This window comes from Carex rostrata, chromosome 27, assembly GCF_964058835.1.
Source record: "Carex rostrata chromosome 27, lpCarRost1.2, whole genome shotgun sequence".
Lineage (NCBI taxonomy): Eukaryota > Viridiplantae > Streptophyta > Magnoliopsida > Poales > Cyperaceae > Carex > Carex rostrata.
In genome coordinates this window covers 5580310-5595092 of record NC_135944.1, presented here as the reverse complement: position 1 = coordinate 5595092, position 14783 = coordinate 5580310, and the positions used below count along the sequence as shown (strand labels likewise).

Sequence of the window (14783 nt, the reverse complement as noted above, 5' to 3'; positions counted from 1 at the left end):
AGATGTAAATTGTTTGAGGCTATGGCCGGCCATGCATGTGAAGTATTATAATTTGAGCCATATGTGAATTTAAATAATTGTAAAGAGGACTGAAATTGAAATGTTATAAATGGACTTTGAGTAAATGGTGAATTGTTAATTAGGGGCTTAAACCTTTACTAAATTATGGGTCTTTAATTAAATTGAATTGGAATAAAATAATTAAAAGGCCTTATGTGATTGTTAGGAATAAATGGACCAAATTGCGTGATGTGATTTATTTTGAGATGTAGGCCGGCTATGCATATGTATAATTTTGTTATGGGCCTTTGAAATAAATTGTTGTGACATGGGCTTGAATTGAAGTATTTGTAGTAGGCCTTGAGTTGAATTGTATAAATGGGCCTATAAATTGATTTGAATATGACATGATGTGTATATGTAAATTTGGAATTGGACTTGAATTAAAATGATTATAAATGAGCCAAAAGGTATAAAAGAATTGACGAATTAAAATACGGCTTTCGGAATTTAAGTTTGAGAATGTAACCGAACTAAACCAAGTAATCGTATAATATAGGTGTAGGCTCAGTCGAGCCAGATATCGCGAGGTAATTCGAGACGCCCGATCCGTAATTAAGCGGTACGCTCGTCATAATAATGTGCGGGATTCTTGGACTTGTTTGATACTTTATTTTCAGGAATTAAACTGTATTTTCGTTTGTCATGTTGAATATCATTGATTGCATCACTGAATTGCGTAGAGCATTTGCATAGCCCAATCAAATTAAACTCGAATTGATCTGAATTGAATGATTTGCATACTGGTATGGTTATAGGTTATGTCGATCTATTGTGATCTGATTTTGATTTAAAGTCACCACGAGTGGAATTGATATGTGTGTGAATGGATTTACGAAGTTAAGCACTTGGATCCAATTAATTTGCCAAGTCGGGCTGTATGCTGACTTGGATTCCCAGGATCCTAAATGGCCTTAGGTGAACGGCCCTCGATATTCCCAGTACCGGTTGGGACGAGGGAGGGTGATTATGTTATGAGATGTGTGATTGGAAATCGTGGTTGACTTGTGTAACGTCTATGGCTCGGTAGCATTTTCCTACGTGTTAATGCATTTGAACGGTCGATTGAATATGACGAATATTGGAAACGATTCTAAAGTGAATTTTCTTTATATGATTCGAACCAGACCTTAATAACCTGTTAAGCCAAGCGATTGCAGATGGGTGTCAGATAAAGGGTCCAGCGGTTGGCCATCTGTAGGTGTCAGTAACCCTACAGATGTGGGTTTGATAAAGGTTCAGCTCGAAAGAACATCTGTAATTGCTACAAGCCCTAATGAACTGAGTTATGAATCGAGTTAAGCCAAAATATATGTTGTGTTTGAAATTCATCTTGGAAATTCCGTAAACTGTGTTGCAGGTTGATTAACTGTTGTCGAGTAGTGGCATTCTGTTATTTATGATTATATGTATCTGTTTGCATTGTTTATTGTTTGGGTTTCATTTTTGAATATAGAGTCTGATTGCAAGTCCAATAATTCAAATGTGGCAAATTCGCACTGAGAATTTATTCTCACCCCCACCCTCCCGATTATTTTCAGGTTTGTTGCTCGGACGCAGCGAGTGAGGATATTGGCAATGCATATAAAAAGATCCACTGCCTTGCGTGTATATGTGACGCTTGATAGATACACGCGGCAGGCTGTCACACCCGGTGGATTTGGGGTGTGACAATTATTTCATTTTATTATATGTTCCGAGTTCTTTGTTATTAACATAGATTGTTTTGTTATATTATTCATGTAGATTATAATATTATTCAATTGTCTTTTATTAATTATATTAAATTCCAATGTCTCTACTTTCATTTTTTCTCGGAAATTATATTTTTTTATTGGAAATTATTCATTTCAGGTTGTTTTGAGAGGAAATTATTATTTAGAGCATGTAGTTTTAGTTTTTTGAATGATATAATTTGGTATCGGTGGTCAACGGAAAAAAAACCAACAAAACGTTGGCGTGGCCAGATATGCAATTAATTTGCAATTGCATGGACGTAGAGAATTTGAAATCAATTACAATTGCATTTCATTTTCAACTTTGACAGCTATTTACAATTGCATTTCGCTAACACTTATGTATGGAGATGCTCTTAGTAATTTTTATTTTGCAACATTTGGAAATCTGGATAGTACTTTTTATTTCATATTTTTTTTCATGAACTTGTTGCCGCTTCACTTGATAATGTATTTGCACTTTCGCAGCAATCGAATTGTTGAAAACAAATAAAAGCAAAAAAATAATAATAGAAGGTTTGTTTATAAGCAGCTGCAGTAAGTGTTGGAAGGAGAGAAATGGATGAGAAGAGCAATTTGGAAAAGAGTCCAAGACTTTTATTCCTTGTCGGGTCTTCCTATTTCAAGCCCGATTATTTCTCTTGTTGTTGGTACCGAACAAGCAGCTGCCAGCAGGTATCCTCTATTCTTAGAATCTTTGTTGGTACATGAGAGTTATGGTGCTCGAGATCAACTTAAAATGGCAAATGGGTGAGGATGCAATACTATGCGCGCATATTGGTCCATACTATGGATCAATATCTTCATTTTAAAGTCCAAACAATCGATATAGACCATTCAACATGATCTCCATATGAAATTTTACTTGTAGACCAAATTTTATATGTTTTAGAATTTTTTTTACTATTTTTTTAGATAAGTAGGAAATTATTTAATCTAAAGATTTTCTGACTATTCAAAAGTAGTGATTTTCTACCTATCCAGAAAAATAGTAAAAAAAATATAAAATTTAGACTGCATGTACATTTTGCAATGGGAATCACTTTGAACAGTTCAGATTGGATCGACTATTTGGACATTCAAAATGAAATTGATTCTTAGTACTAACCAATCTGCGCTATGCATAGTACCTACCATAGCCTCACCCATGACAAATTATGAATGAATTTCACCATCTGATGGGCTCTCTGCATACATTGGGATGCTTTTTTTTTTTTCTTTTTTTGCACTGTTTAATGTTTTTTTAGGAGAATGTTTACCCTTTTACTAGGAACCCTACTTATGACCCCGAGACAAGATTAATTTGTTGCACTTTTAACATTACTTCTAAGTCAATCCTAAGTTGGGCCTATTCAATTACTATAATTTTAAAAATTATTATGGATCTAACATACTATAATTTATAAAAAGTTCAATAACTTTCTTTAGTCATGTGTAAATCTCTATGGAACTAGGGAGTTTAAAGAAAGAACAAGACTCGAAGATCAAATTGAAAATGAGGCACTAGAAATTTATCAAATTGTTTACTAAAAGGCTCAAACTGCTTGTAAAGTTTTATAACTTTTAGGACGAAAGTTGGAGAATTATCTATTGAGTTGGTCTGTCCAATGATTAGAAAACTACAAAATGAAGCTGTAGAAGAGCTCCGAGTGAGCCAGATCACGCTTAAGATGTGGTGCAGGATTAAAGGTATAAAGCGATGGCCCTATGGCATTCTGACAGGTATAGATGGTCTTGCAAGGAATGTTAAGGTACTATATATTGAGAAATCATTTATAGTCTTACTGAGTTTTAATTTTGTGTTGTATTTTACTGATTTTATCAATTAGTTACTTGAATATTACATTTACTTTCATCATGGACATCTTTGCATTGTGTTGTAAGAATATGGAATGGACTCCTACTTGAAAGTAAACAGGATTCATCTGACTCTGAGTGAGTGAGAAGAGATAAAAAGAAAGTTTGAAGAAGATCCCAGCACAACAATAGATGATGAAATCTTTTTAATAAGAAACTCTCTGTGTAAGAGGAAGTTTGTGTAAGAGGAAGTCTAACAAGAGACGCTATGTCAAGAATGTGCAGAGCTAAATGTATATTATATGGTTTTGGAAATCTGTTTTGTATGTTGTTCTCTTAAAATTATATATGTGGCCCTTTTGAATCTTAAAATTATACATGTGGCTTTTTTAATATTGAAATTATATATGTGGCCCTTTATACCATTTATGATTGAAAGCGCACAAGAATTGCTTACAAAAAGAAGAGAATAAATCTTGAATGTGATGCAATTTTAAAAATATGTAATCATCTTGGATATTTTTAGGATGAAATACTAACTTCTTGTTTGCTTTCATTATTAACTAATATATGATTATGCAATTAATTTTTAAATTAATCACATTTAAAAAAATAATAAAAATAATATTTCGATCCCGTTGCAACGCACGGGCACTTGACTAGTGTATAATATACACATATACACATATACATATACATAATATGCGTATGCCAAAAAAAAAAAATATATTTGATATATTTACAGAGTGATGTCGTAAATTTTTATAACTTTGATTTTTTATATTTTTATTTTTTTGGTGAACTATATGTATAATATACACACATACACATACACATACATATATACACATACTCCACATACATATATACACATACACATACAAAAAAACTCACATACACATATACACATACCATACATATACACATACACACACACATACACACACACATACACATACACATACACATATACCAAATAAATCAATTCGCATACACATACCATACATATACATATACATATACATATACACATACACACACACATACACACACACATACACACACACATACACATACACATACACATATACCAAATAAATCAATTCGCATAAGCAAAATAGCAAGTTTATCTGCCACCACGTCTGAATAAACCTAACAAACGACTAGTTCTTCTGGTACCAGTGGCAGGTGCGGCATTACTTGTAGAGGCTTGGTTACTAGATGATTGGCTTACAGGAGGAGGGGGTTGTGTTCTACCGGTTGCTTCAGCAACAACTCTGGCATTTTCTCTTTCGTTGTGTTCGTTTATTGCATCTAAATATAACAATGCAATTCAGTTAGTAATATAATTAAAGCATAAATAAATTTTGTACAATTCTACGTACCTGCCCTGCGCCTGTCGGAAACAGAACGGCGAGCCCGATTTCCCGACGGTCGCCTACCACCCATCTCGTCCATGGTCATTACAATACGCTTGTGTCTCCTCCTTCCCTTTCTTATCCATCCTTCTGAAGGTAATATTCTATCTCCGACATATGCAGGCCACTCATGCTGATCAGGATAAGAATGGAAAGATCCACCCCAAGTGGAAGCAAGGTAATCGGTACGGTACATGTCAGCAACATAGTGATCAGCTTCCCAAACCCCTTGGTATTCATTCCCCGTTTCCATTTCCCTTTCTAGTACGGCATCAATATGTCCATTACCGGGACTCCACAAGCTACAAATTGAGTATACACAACTCTCCACAAATTGGCATCTGTTATTGGAAACTTAACAAAGTAAGGTCTACCCCCCCACGTGAGTTGTCAATCCGTGTAGCTAATTCTATTTCATACCTGTTGGGGTTTACAGATGTCTTTTCGTATATTAGCTGCTTCAGTTCCTCAAATGTGGTATTTTCATTAATCTCGAAGCCAAATGCGACTTCTTTCGTGTAATGCACGCCATCTTTATCCCTTTCTAGCTTGCCGCCGACATACAGTGCAACTAACATCTCTTCTTTAACAAACTACATTTTTAAAAAAAAATTACGGTACGCTACAGTGAATGTACAGTAAATGTACAGTACGCTACAGTGCGTGCAACAGTAAATGTACAGTACGCTACAGTGAATGTACAGTAAATGTACAGTACGCTACAGTGCGTGCAACAGTAAATTTCTACAGTAAATGTACAGTGCGCTACAGTACTTGCACCAGTAAATTTGCAACAGTAATGACTAATTATTATAATTAAAAAAATACCTATTCATTCAGCTTCTCGCCTCGAGGGAAGTTCTCAAATCGGGAAGTGACAGAGGCAGAAAACGAATGGGTTTAAATCATACTACATATGGGGCGCCTGGGGGGGTGGCGCCTCACAGGCCTAATGGGGTGCCCCAGGGGGTGGCGCCTCACTTGTGGTATGGGCCGCCCGGCCCTGTGGCGCCTCACATGATATTTGGGCCGCCCGAAGCCCAGGCGGTCAGGACATATTTAAAAAAAATTTGGAGACAGGGGCATTTGTAAAATTTTGAATTTTTTTAGGGATATTAATAAAAATGGCCGAGAAAAAAATATGTGCTTCATCATATAAACATTATAGTGTACAATTGATTGATTTTTATATAGAAAAATAACAATCGGACAAAAAAAAATTCAATTTTTAAAATATAAAAATACTTCCTTTATTTCAATTGGTTGATTTTAATAAGTTTTTTAAAATATTACCTGGTATGAACAATGCCAACTTATCCTCTTGTATAATAAAATCTGTCTAGAATTTTTTTTTTTATAAAATATCAACTATTATTAACAAAATTTGATCATGTTGAACAGTTCAGATCGATTGTTTGAAGTTTGAAAATAAAGATATTGATACAATTATGCTCTATGCATAGTACAATAACCTTACAATATATTATTATTGATATTTTAGAAAAGCAAAAAATGTATTCAGAAATTCTATGCATAACAAGAGCATAAATTGCATTTTGGCTAAAAATGAATAGTAATAGAATTATACATGAACCATCTTTTTTTTAAGTTGGAAAAAGGTTAGATAAAAAAGGGGCACTTTGGTTTTTGACAATTTATAAGATATTATAAAATATTTGAACTCTTAGATAGTCTAAGAAGAAAAATTGGTGTTGTATTAATTAGTTTATCATGACTATATTAAAAAAAATTAATGTTGTCAAACTTCAAATCTTTTATGTTTTATTTTTCTCAAAGATATAAGAAACCAATCTTGTCTTGGTATCCTTTAAAAAATAATAGACAAAAAGAGGAAAGGAATAGCATTTGAAGGATTGATATATTATGATTTTATTTATAAATAATATCAACAACAGCCTGGAACCTGGGCCCACCCATTAGCTATGATCCATATTTCTCGGGAACATCACCATGTTTGATGATAATAATAATAATAATAATAATATAAGAAGAGGAATGATTTTTTTTTTTTTTTTTTACATAATTCTCTTGGAATTGTTTCTTATCTACTAAATTTCCCTCTATTAATGTACACGGAAAATAAGGGGTTTTTTAAACAAGATTTATGCAACTAGATAAATTTGAAAATTAATAGATTTTTTTAAAGTTAGAAGTAAAAGAAATTTCGGAAAATATAGACCATCGTTTTATGCTATTTAGGTTGTAAAGATTTATATATATTTAATTATTTATGCATCGCTTTAATTTGTGTTTGTTAATACATTGCGCAACAGGGAAATCAAGTCTTTGGCATTTAAAAAAAATATAAACAGTTTCGTATTTTCAAATTTACTGAATTATGTAGAAAAAATAAAAATGTTTCTATTATCTTAGAAGGAAAAATACATTTCTTACAACGATACAAACACAAGTCATCCTTATTTTTTTACCCTTTGATTTGGAGGATCCACATATCTGAGGGAATAAAAATTATTCCTTGTTTAATACATTTGACATTGGCATGGGAACAAATAGGAAAAATGTACATTTTTTTTTAAATTGAGAGCAATTGTAAGATTATTTCTGCTAATTTAAGAAATAATTTGAAACAGATAGAGATACCATAAAAATAATTTAGCACTCCTTTGAATAAATGTGCTTATCTTAAACTACTTTCATGTTCAAATATTATATAACTTTGCTCACCTTTGGATAAATATTTTTATTGATAAGATATGAGTGAGGTTATGGTACTATGCATAGAACAAATGGTCCTTACTATAAATCAATATCTTTATTTTCTTTCAAAGTTTAAATAATTAAACTAAATCATTCAACATGATTTTCAGATAAAAATGTACTTGCATATCAAAATTTATATTTTTTAGAATCCTTTTACTATTTGTTTAGATAAGTAGTAGAAAATCACTACTTTTGATCAATTGTTTTGACTTCAAAAACACAGATATTGATTCATAGCAGTGTTATCAGACCCGGACCGGACCGGTCGGTTGGATCGGAAAAAACCAGAACCGGCCAACTCTTTGGTTTGGTTCTCTTAAGAGACCGTTTATGTTATTAGACCGGTGAAAACTAGTTCAACCAGCTGAGTCTGTATTAAAAAACCGTTGAACCAATCACATGAAAAATCGGTTCAAAACATATGCAGAGGCGCTCCCTCTCTCATTTAACCCACGTGATCCTCAAGTCTTTTGGTACTTTCAACATAAGCCTGGTCCACAAAGTTTCCTTACAAACTCACTTTAAGGCTCATGTACACCAGGTCTAAACAAAGTAAAGAGATCATTTTCCTCAGAAAATCAAAAGATAAATCGAAAAAAATAGAGAAGGGGCTGAGATAAATGGAAGGAAGAGGAATTGATTTTCGTATACATTGCCTTTTTCTCGATGGAAAAAGGAAGTAGGGAGAATCTGGTTATGATGTCAAATCATGGCCTAGTTGCCGTATATTGATTTTTAGATTATGGACTTGTTGGCTGTGGAAGGAAAGCCGACAAACTTCTCGCCTTGACATGGTCAAGCATTCTGTCAAGCACACCAGAGCTAGAACTTTGATTTGAAAGGCTAATATTTGATTTACATTTAAATAATAGTTAATGTTCTCGAGGTGTTTGATAAAATATTCAAATCAAATATTTATTTTTTAAACAATTTGATAAAATATTCAAATCAAATATTTATTTTTTGTTTAATGGAATAGCGGTACAATTGAGAACAAAGTTGAGGTTAATTTTGAAAATAAATAAATTTGTGATCCTCTGGTTGAATTCTTGTTTGTATGTGTAGAAAATAAAATAACTCATGTACAAATATAATTATTTTGATATATAAGTTTGATATCTGATTAATATAACAATTTTAAAATATCAGCAATTGAACCGGTTGAACCACCGATCCGACCAATGAACCGTTGAACCGAAGCTTTAGCGGTTCGATGTCCGGTCCGGTTCTGATAACATTGATTCATAGTATGAACTACTCCTTACTATGCATAGTACCATTGCCTCAATCGATAAGATATCTCAAATCCGTATTCAAATTGTTTGTTACAAATCTTAAAGCTACCCGTCCTCGTACATTCTACCAGTGAACCTTAAAAGACTCCGTGATTTTTAAAATTGATCCAGACCTGACCAACACGGCCTGTGAATTACTTCGGAGGATACGCACTCGACTGCACTCGCATCAAAATTCAGAATTCAAGGAGGGTCTGTTTTGAGATTCATGCCAGATTAAAACTGACGACTCAGATCTCATTCTACTCAGTCAGGAATACACTGGATCTGAATTCAGCTACTTGAGCCACCAAACAATGTGACCAACACAGCTAAGAACTCTTGATAAACAGAATTTGAAGAGCTCTGCAAAAATACTTCATACTGTTTTTTTACCAGTAAATATCCTTCTAATATGTATCAGTTGTGCATATAAAGAGACAAAACAACCAAACATGTTACAAGAAAAGTTTCTCAGTAAAACATCAACTTTGGATACTCCTCCATCTCATCTTCTCATTTTTACCAGTAAAAACTGACTACATAACAAGAGACCAAAAGTTGAAAATATAAAAAAGTACAAGAAAGTTTTACAAAAGCAGAGATACATTTTTGTATAGTAGATGAGTAACTAACTTAACTCTATGATGTGCTTGTTTCGCCTCTTTGTAGTTTTCTCCTTGCTAAGGCAGGAGCTTTCTTTGGTATGTATACGTTATAACTCACCTGTTATAAATAACATCCAATTTCATTAAATTGCGTAAAATAATGTGCCAAAAGGTACTATGCATAGTGCAGATTGGTCTGTATTATGGATCAATATCTCTGTTTTTAAAGTCCAAATTGTCGATCTGTTGAACCAACATGATCAAATTATACATTTTTTAGAATTTTTTTACTATTTTTTTAGATAAGTAGAAAATCACTTGATCTAAAAATTTTAGACCATTTCAAAAGTAGAGATTTTCTACCTATCCAAAAAAATAGTAAAAAAACTCTAAAAGATGTAAAATCTAAATCTGCAAGTACATTTTCATATGAAGATCAGCTTGAACGGTTCAAATCCACGCTATTCATAGTACCATAGATAATCACAAAATAGGAGAAGAACAAGTCAATGCAAACAACAACAAAACTGGATTTAATCACAATTAATACTGTATGTTACCAGTAGATAATGCTTGCTGTGTTGTTTTCAATAAGCAGTAAAGCCCCGTAAATTTAACCAGAGAAATCTGGTTAATAAATTAAAAACATGATCTTTGCTATTACCAAAACTGTCACATTTTATGTAAATACCAGATGCATGCAACACTTCTTTACAAACAATGAGTGTTTTTATTTTTATTAACTTCCTTCCTAAAATAAAATCAGTAATAAGATTCTTTGATCCCATCGGCCTTCTTCAAAAGCAAAGCTAACAAAAGATTTAATCAGGGATAGGGGATGGTCCGATGGGCATTGCACCAAATTCTTTCCATTGTCTGGTCGCAGCCATCCGATCAGCATCAAGATTCATGCAGACTTTATCTAGGTGAATCTTAAAGCTGTACGCACGAATCTTGATGTGGATCGAACGGCTCCTACCCGGCATCAGACCGAATTTGGTCCAATGCCCATCAGACCGAATTTCAATAAATTGCGTGAACAAATGTGCCAAACAAACAATAAAACAAAAGTTCATAAATCCAATAATACTGCATGTTACCAGTAGATAATTACTAACAGAAGCATTTAATCAGGGAGGGGGCCGACCGATGGGCATTGGACAAAATTCCGTCTGATGCCCGGTTAGATACGTCCAATCAGCATCAAGACTCATGCAAACTTTATCCACATGAATCTTAAAGCTGTACACACAAATCTTGATGCAAATTGGACGGGCCCCTGATTCCTTTTATCAGTGCTACAATTCTTATAACATGGACCAGTCAAGTCCAGTAGGTACTGGATAGGTAATTTGAGCCAACAGATAGCACAATTCATGCTTGATTTGAAAAGATCATCGGAAGAAGCAAATAATTTAGCCTAATTCACTGGAAAAAACTAACCTGGACAGTTTCACCATCATGCATTCTAGAGAAGGTCTTCTTTTTGTACTGGGCCCCACCTGTATCTACTCCACCACTGGTAGTCTCCTGTTGCTGCACTGCCTCCACATCCTTTCTCAAACCAGACACAACTGATGAACTAGGGTTAGGCTTTGGGTTTGGTTCAGAACCCTTATTCGATTCATCTTTGGTACCATTGGAAACTTCACTGGTATTATACGTATCTATGGTTGTATTATCGTCAGTACCTTCCCTTTCGGATGGGATAACAATGACAGACCTAAGCTTAGGCCTTTTAACCGAAACAGGAACAATTTTGTCTTTTCCCTTCAACTCTATATCAGTAATTACTTCACCGGGTTCATCCAAAATAGACTGTTCTCTTTCCTTATCAGTATCCACTGTACCAGGAACAGAACCAACTTCTTCAATTGATTCATTTGAAACTGGTACACCTCTTTCTTCACTGATACCACATTTTTTAACTTTGTGAAACTTTATGAAATTTTCTAGTGCCTTTTGCCGCAATATCATCTCTGCATCCACCACCACCCCAGTTTTTTTCATATCATCATTTTGCACCTTTTCTGGTACAACATTCTCTGATGCCTTTTCTGGTACCACTTTCTCTGACACCTTTTCTGGTACAACTTTCTCTAACGCATTTTCTGGTACAACTTTCTCTGACACCTCAGCTACTGGTTCACTCTCTTTTTCTCCTCTCAGTATGTAGCTCTCTTTATCCTTTGAAGAAACAATGTCACTATCTTCTCGCCTCGATATCTGTGCTCTCTCTTCTTTCTCTCTCCCATTTCGATGTCTTCTACTCCTACTAGGACTTCTACTCCTATCACTACAAGTAGAACAGCTCCTAGATCTTCTATGGCTTCTACCTCTCTCTTTGTACTTGGTACCAGTAATAGCTATACCCTTTCTTATTTTTGATTTACCAGTACCAGCTTTTCGTTTTTCACAAGTCGAGCAACTACTGACAGAGTAATCGCTTGAGTAAGACGAAGAGGTAGGCGAGATGCTGGGTTGGCGAGGCCTCTTTCTAGATTTCTTCTTTGATTTTTTCAATTTACGTGGCTTCTTCTTGGCACTGTCAGATGAATCAGAAGAGTAACTGCGCTTCCTTTTTGAAGATTTTGATTTCTTCAATCTGATTTTTTCCTAAAATATAGATCCAAAATGCAATTAATACTTCAATATTTCAATTGGGTTTTACTATTCAAGCAATACTTAGAAAATCATAATTTCTGGTGCAAATAAGGCACTTAAAGATATGAAATCAGACATAATTACATAAAGAAATTATAATATAAGAAGTTATTTTGTCTCTACAATGCAATCAATAGTTCAATATTTCTGGTAAAGATTTTAACAAAGCATTTTCAGCATCATGCAGCGCATGGACCATTTGAAGTCCTGTTTTGAATATATAGTTCATGAGCTGCATGAAGCCAAAACTGCTCTGTTAAAATCTTTACTCATTATTTCAATTAGGTTATACTATTCAAGCAATTACCTAGAATTTTATAATTTCTGGTACAAATAAGGCACTTTAAAAAATTCAATCAGACATTTCTGGTAACAAGAAGCCCCAAATTGAGAAAATGCAATGGGACCCACATTCAATTACTTCAATATTTCAATTAGGTTTTACTATTTGAGTAATTACTTGAGAAATGATAGGGGTAAAGATTTTAACAGAGTGGTTTTGGCTTCATGCAGTGCACGGACAATATAATCAAAACAACACTGCTTATTATCTATGTTGTGCATGTAGTCAAAACTGCTCTGCTAAAATATTTACCTGAATTATAATCAAAGATATATTGTCTCGTCAATAACAGAATAATATGATTTCTAGCGCAAGTAATTAACCAAGAAATTAAATAAAATTGATTGGAGAGCAACTCAAGACTGTAACAAAGAAGTCTCAAATTAAGAAAACGCAATGGGACCCAGTTGCAGTCAGTTCTTGCGAACGACTAAAGAAGTCTCAAATTGAGAAATCTTGATTATTGAACTAAACTCAAAGTATTGATTGCAAGAGAAAGATAAAGAGAAACAGAGAGAGGAAACCTCGTCGGAGGGTTTCTTGAGGGATTTGGCCTTCATGAGCAAATTCGTTAGTGCTTAGTTAACCTACGACGAAAGCATCTGGAGATTGAGAAGAGAGAGAGAATTTGTATTATTACAGGGTGCAAATCGGAAGATACTGAATTGGGGATAGCAGCGCCGAATTCAGATTCTTTAAAGTAACTTAAATTTTGAGTTTGGATCGAGACCGTCTGATATGTTTTGACACATCGGAATCTGATCGGACGGTCCTATTGTAAGCTAAAATATTATGTTACCTCAGAGGATACGGACCAGATAACAAAGCCGAGATCATGCTACTCGGTCCATTCATAGTATGTAGAAATGGGCTGGGCCCAGTAAGGAACTCTTGGGCCTTAAATAATTTATAAGTTAATTACAATTAAATGGAGCACAGTATGGATATCCATTCCAGCTGGGGGTTTTAATTAGCTGTCTCTACATAATTAGAATTGCAACACTAGATTTTGGGTTTTGGTGTAATGTGAGCGGGATTGAACTATACAAAAATTAAAAGGAAAAAAGTTTCAGTCAAATTTTAATATATATAATAAAAAAAATAAAATTATAGGGGTAGCTAAGCACCCATTGAGTTGCATTAAGATTTGTCCTCGATAGAACTAAATAAGGCCTCGGTCACCAGTTTTTTTTTTTTATTCATTTCAAACTTAAAAAAAAAAAAAAAAAAAATTGGATAGCTTAAAGCATAGATTTATTGACCATTGGCATGGGTGTAATTAAATTAAATTGTGTAGAAAGGTCTTGTTTTGCTTAAAGCATAGATTACTAATTGGCATGGGAGCAAATTAATTAATATGAGAAATTAGAACTTTTGGAGAGACACTCATGATTCGTAGGCATTGTATGTTCTCAACTTCTCATAATTAAGAAACTTTTAATTTTAATAAAGAAAGAACCATACATATACTTGTATGGTTGAATATATAAGTTGTTAGTTAATTAGGTGAAGATCCATACATATACATATACTTGTATATTGTACAATGAGTGCAAAGATAAAAATCACACATTGTCGCACACAGGGACATAAAAAATGACAAATGACATACATTGATTAAAAAAAAAACAAAAAACATACAGGATGTCACAACAAACAACATAGTGAATTGAATTAAGATAAAACACCGGTGCTCACACAATTTAAATTGCATACATTATGAAAAAAAAGAAAAAAAAAAAAGAATACAAGATGATGTAAAAATATAGGTTTATGCTTAGCTCAACGTAATCACTGTTTGTAGTAGCTAAGCGTACCATATATGGTTTGAATAAAAGTAAGGATAAACAATATAATGCCGGCGATGACAGATATGATTATCCATGTATTGGAGCAGTATTGTTTCTTAAACTCTCCAATTACTCTATAGACACTTTTTTTATGATGTTGCATCACCTTCTCCATCAAATTTGCAAGCTCATTCGGCATAACAAGACTATCGTCAATTAAGGATTTGAGCTCTTGTACACAGTGCAAAACAGCCTTGTCATCAAAACTCGTGCCTGGGATAATGTCATTCGCTCGCAATACTTTCACATCTTCTTCAGTTTTTACCAAGTTCGCCATACATGTAACATAGG

At 33.8% G+C, this 14783-nt stretch overlaps 1 protein-coding gene across 1 annotated transcript; it reads right to left on the bottom strand.

Annotated features, from left to right (window-relative positions):
- Window positions 1-9460: 9460 nt before the first annotated feature.
- On the bottom strand, window positions 9461-13312 carry LOC144545049 (uncharacterized). Its single transcript, XM_078293602.1, has 3 exons — window positions 13167-13312; window positions 11079-12251; window positions 9461-9753 (listed from the first exon to the last, which is right to left on the bottom strand). The coding sequence occupies exons 1-3, from the start codon at window positions 13200-13202 to the stop codon at window positions 9670-9672; spliced, it is 1293 nt and encodes a 430-aa protein (XP_078149728.1). The 5' UTR covers window positions 13203-13312; the 3' UTR covers window positions 9461-9669.
- Window positions 13313-14783: the final 1471 nt, after the last annotated feature.

What these genes read in the sequence shown, in the direction of transcription:
- LOC144545049 (XM_078293602.1), bottom strand. Translation starts at nt 13,202, where the DNA reads ATGAAGGCCAAATCCCTCAAGAAACCCTCCGACGAG. An exon ending in TCAAGAAACCCTCCGACGAG is followed by an intron (nt 12,252 to 13,166) that starts GTTTCCTCTCTC and finishes TCTATATTTTAG; the next exon opens with GAAAAAATCAGATTGAAGAA. An exon ending in ATGATGGTGAAACTGTCCAG is followed by an intron (nt 9,754 to 11,078) that starts GTTAGTTTTTTC and finishes TATTTATAACAG; the next exon opens with GTGAGTTATAACGTATACAT.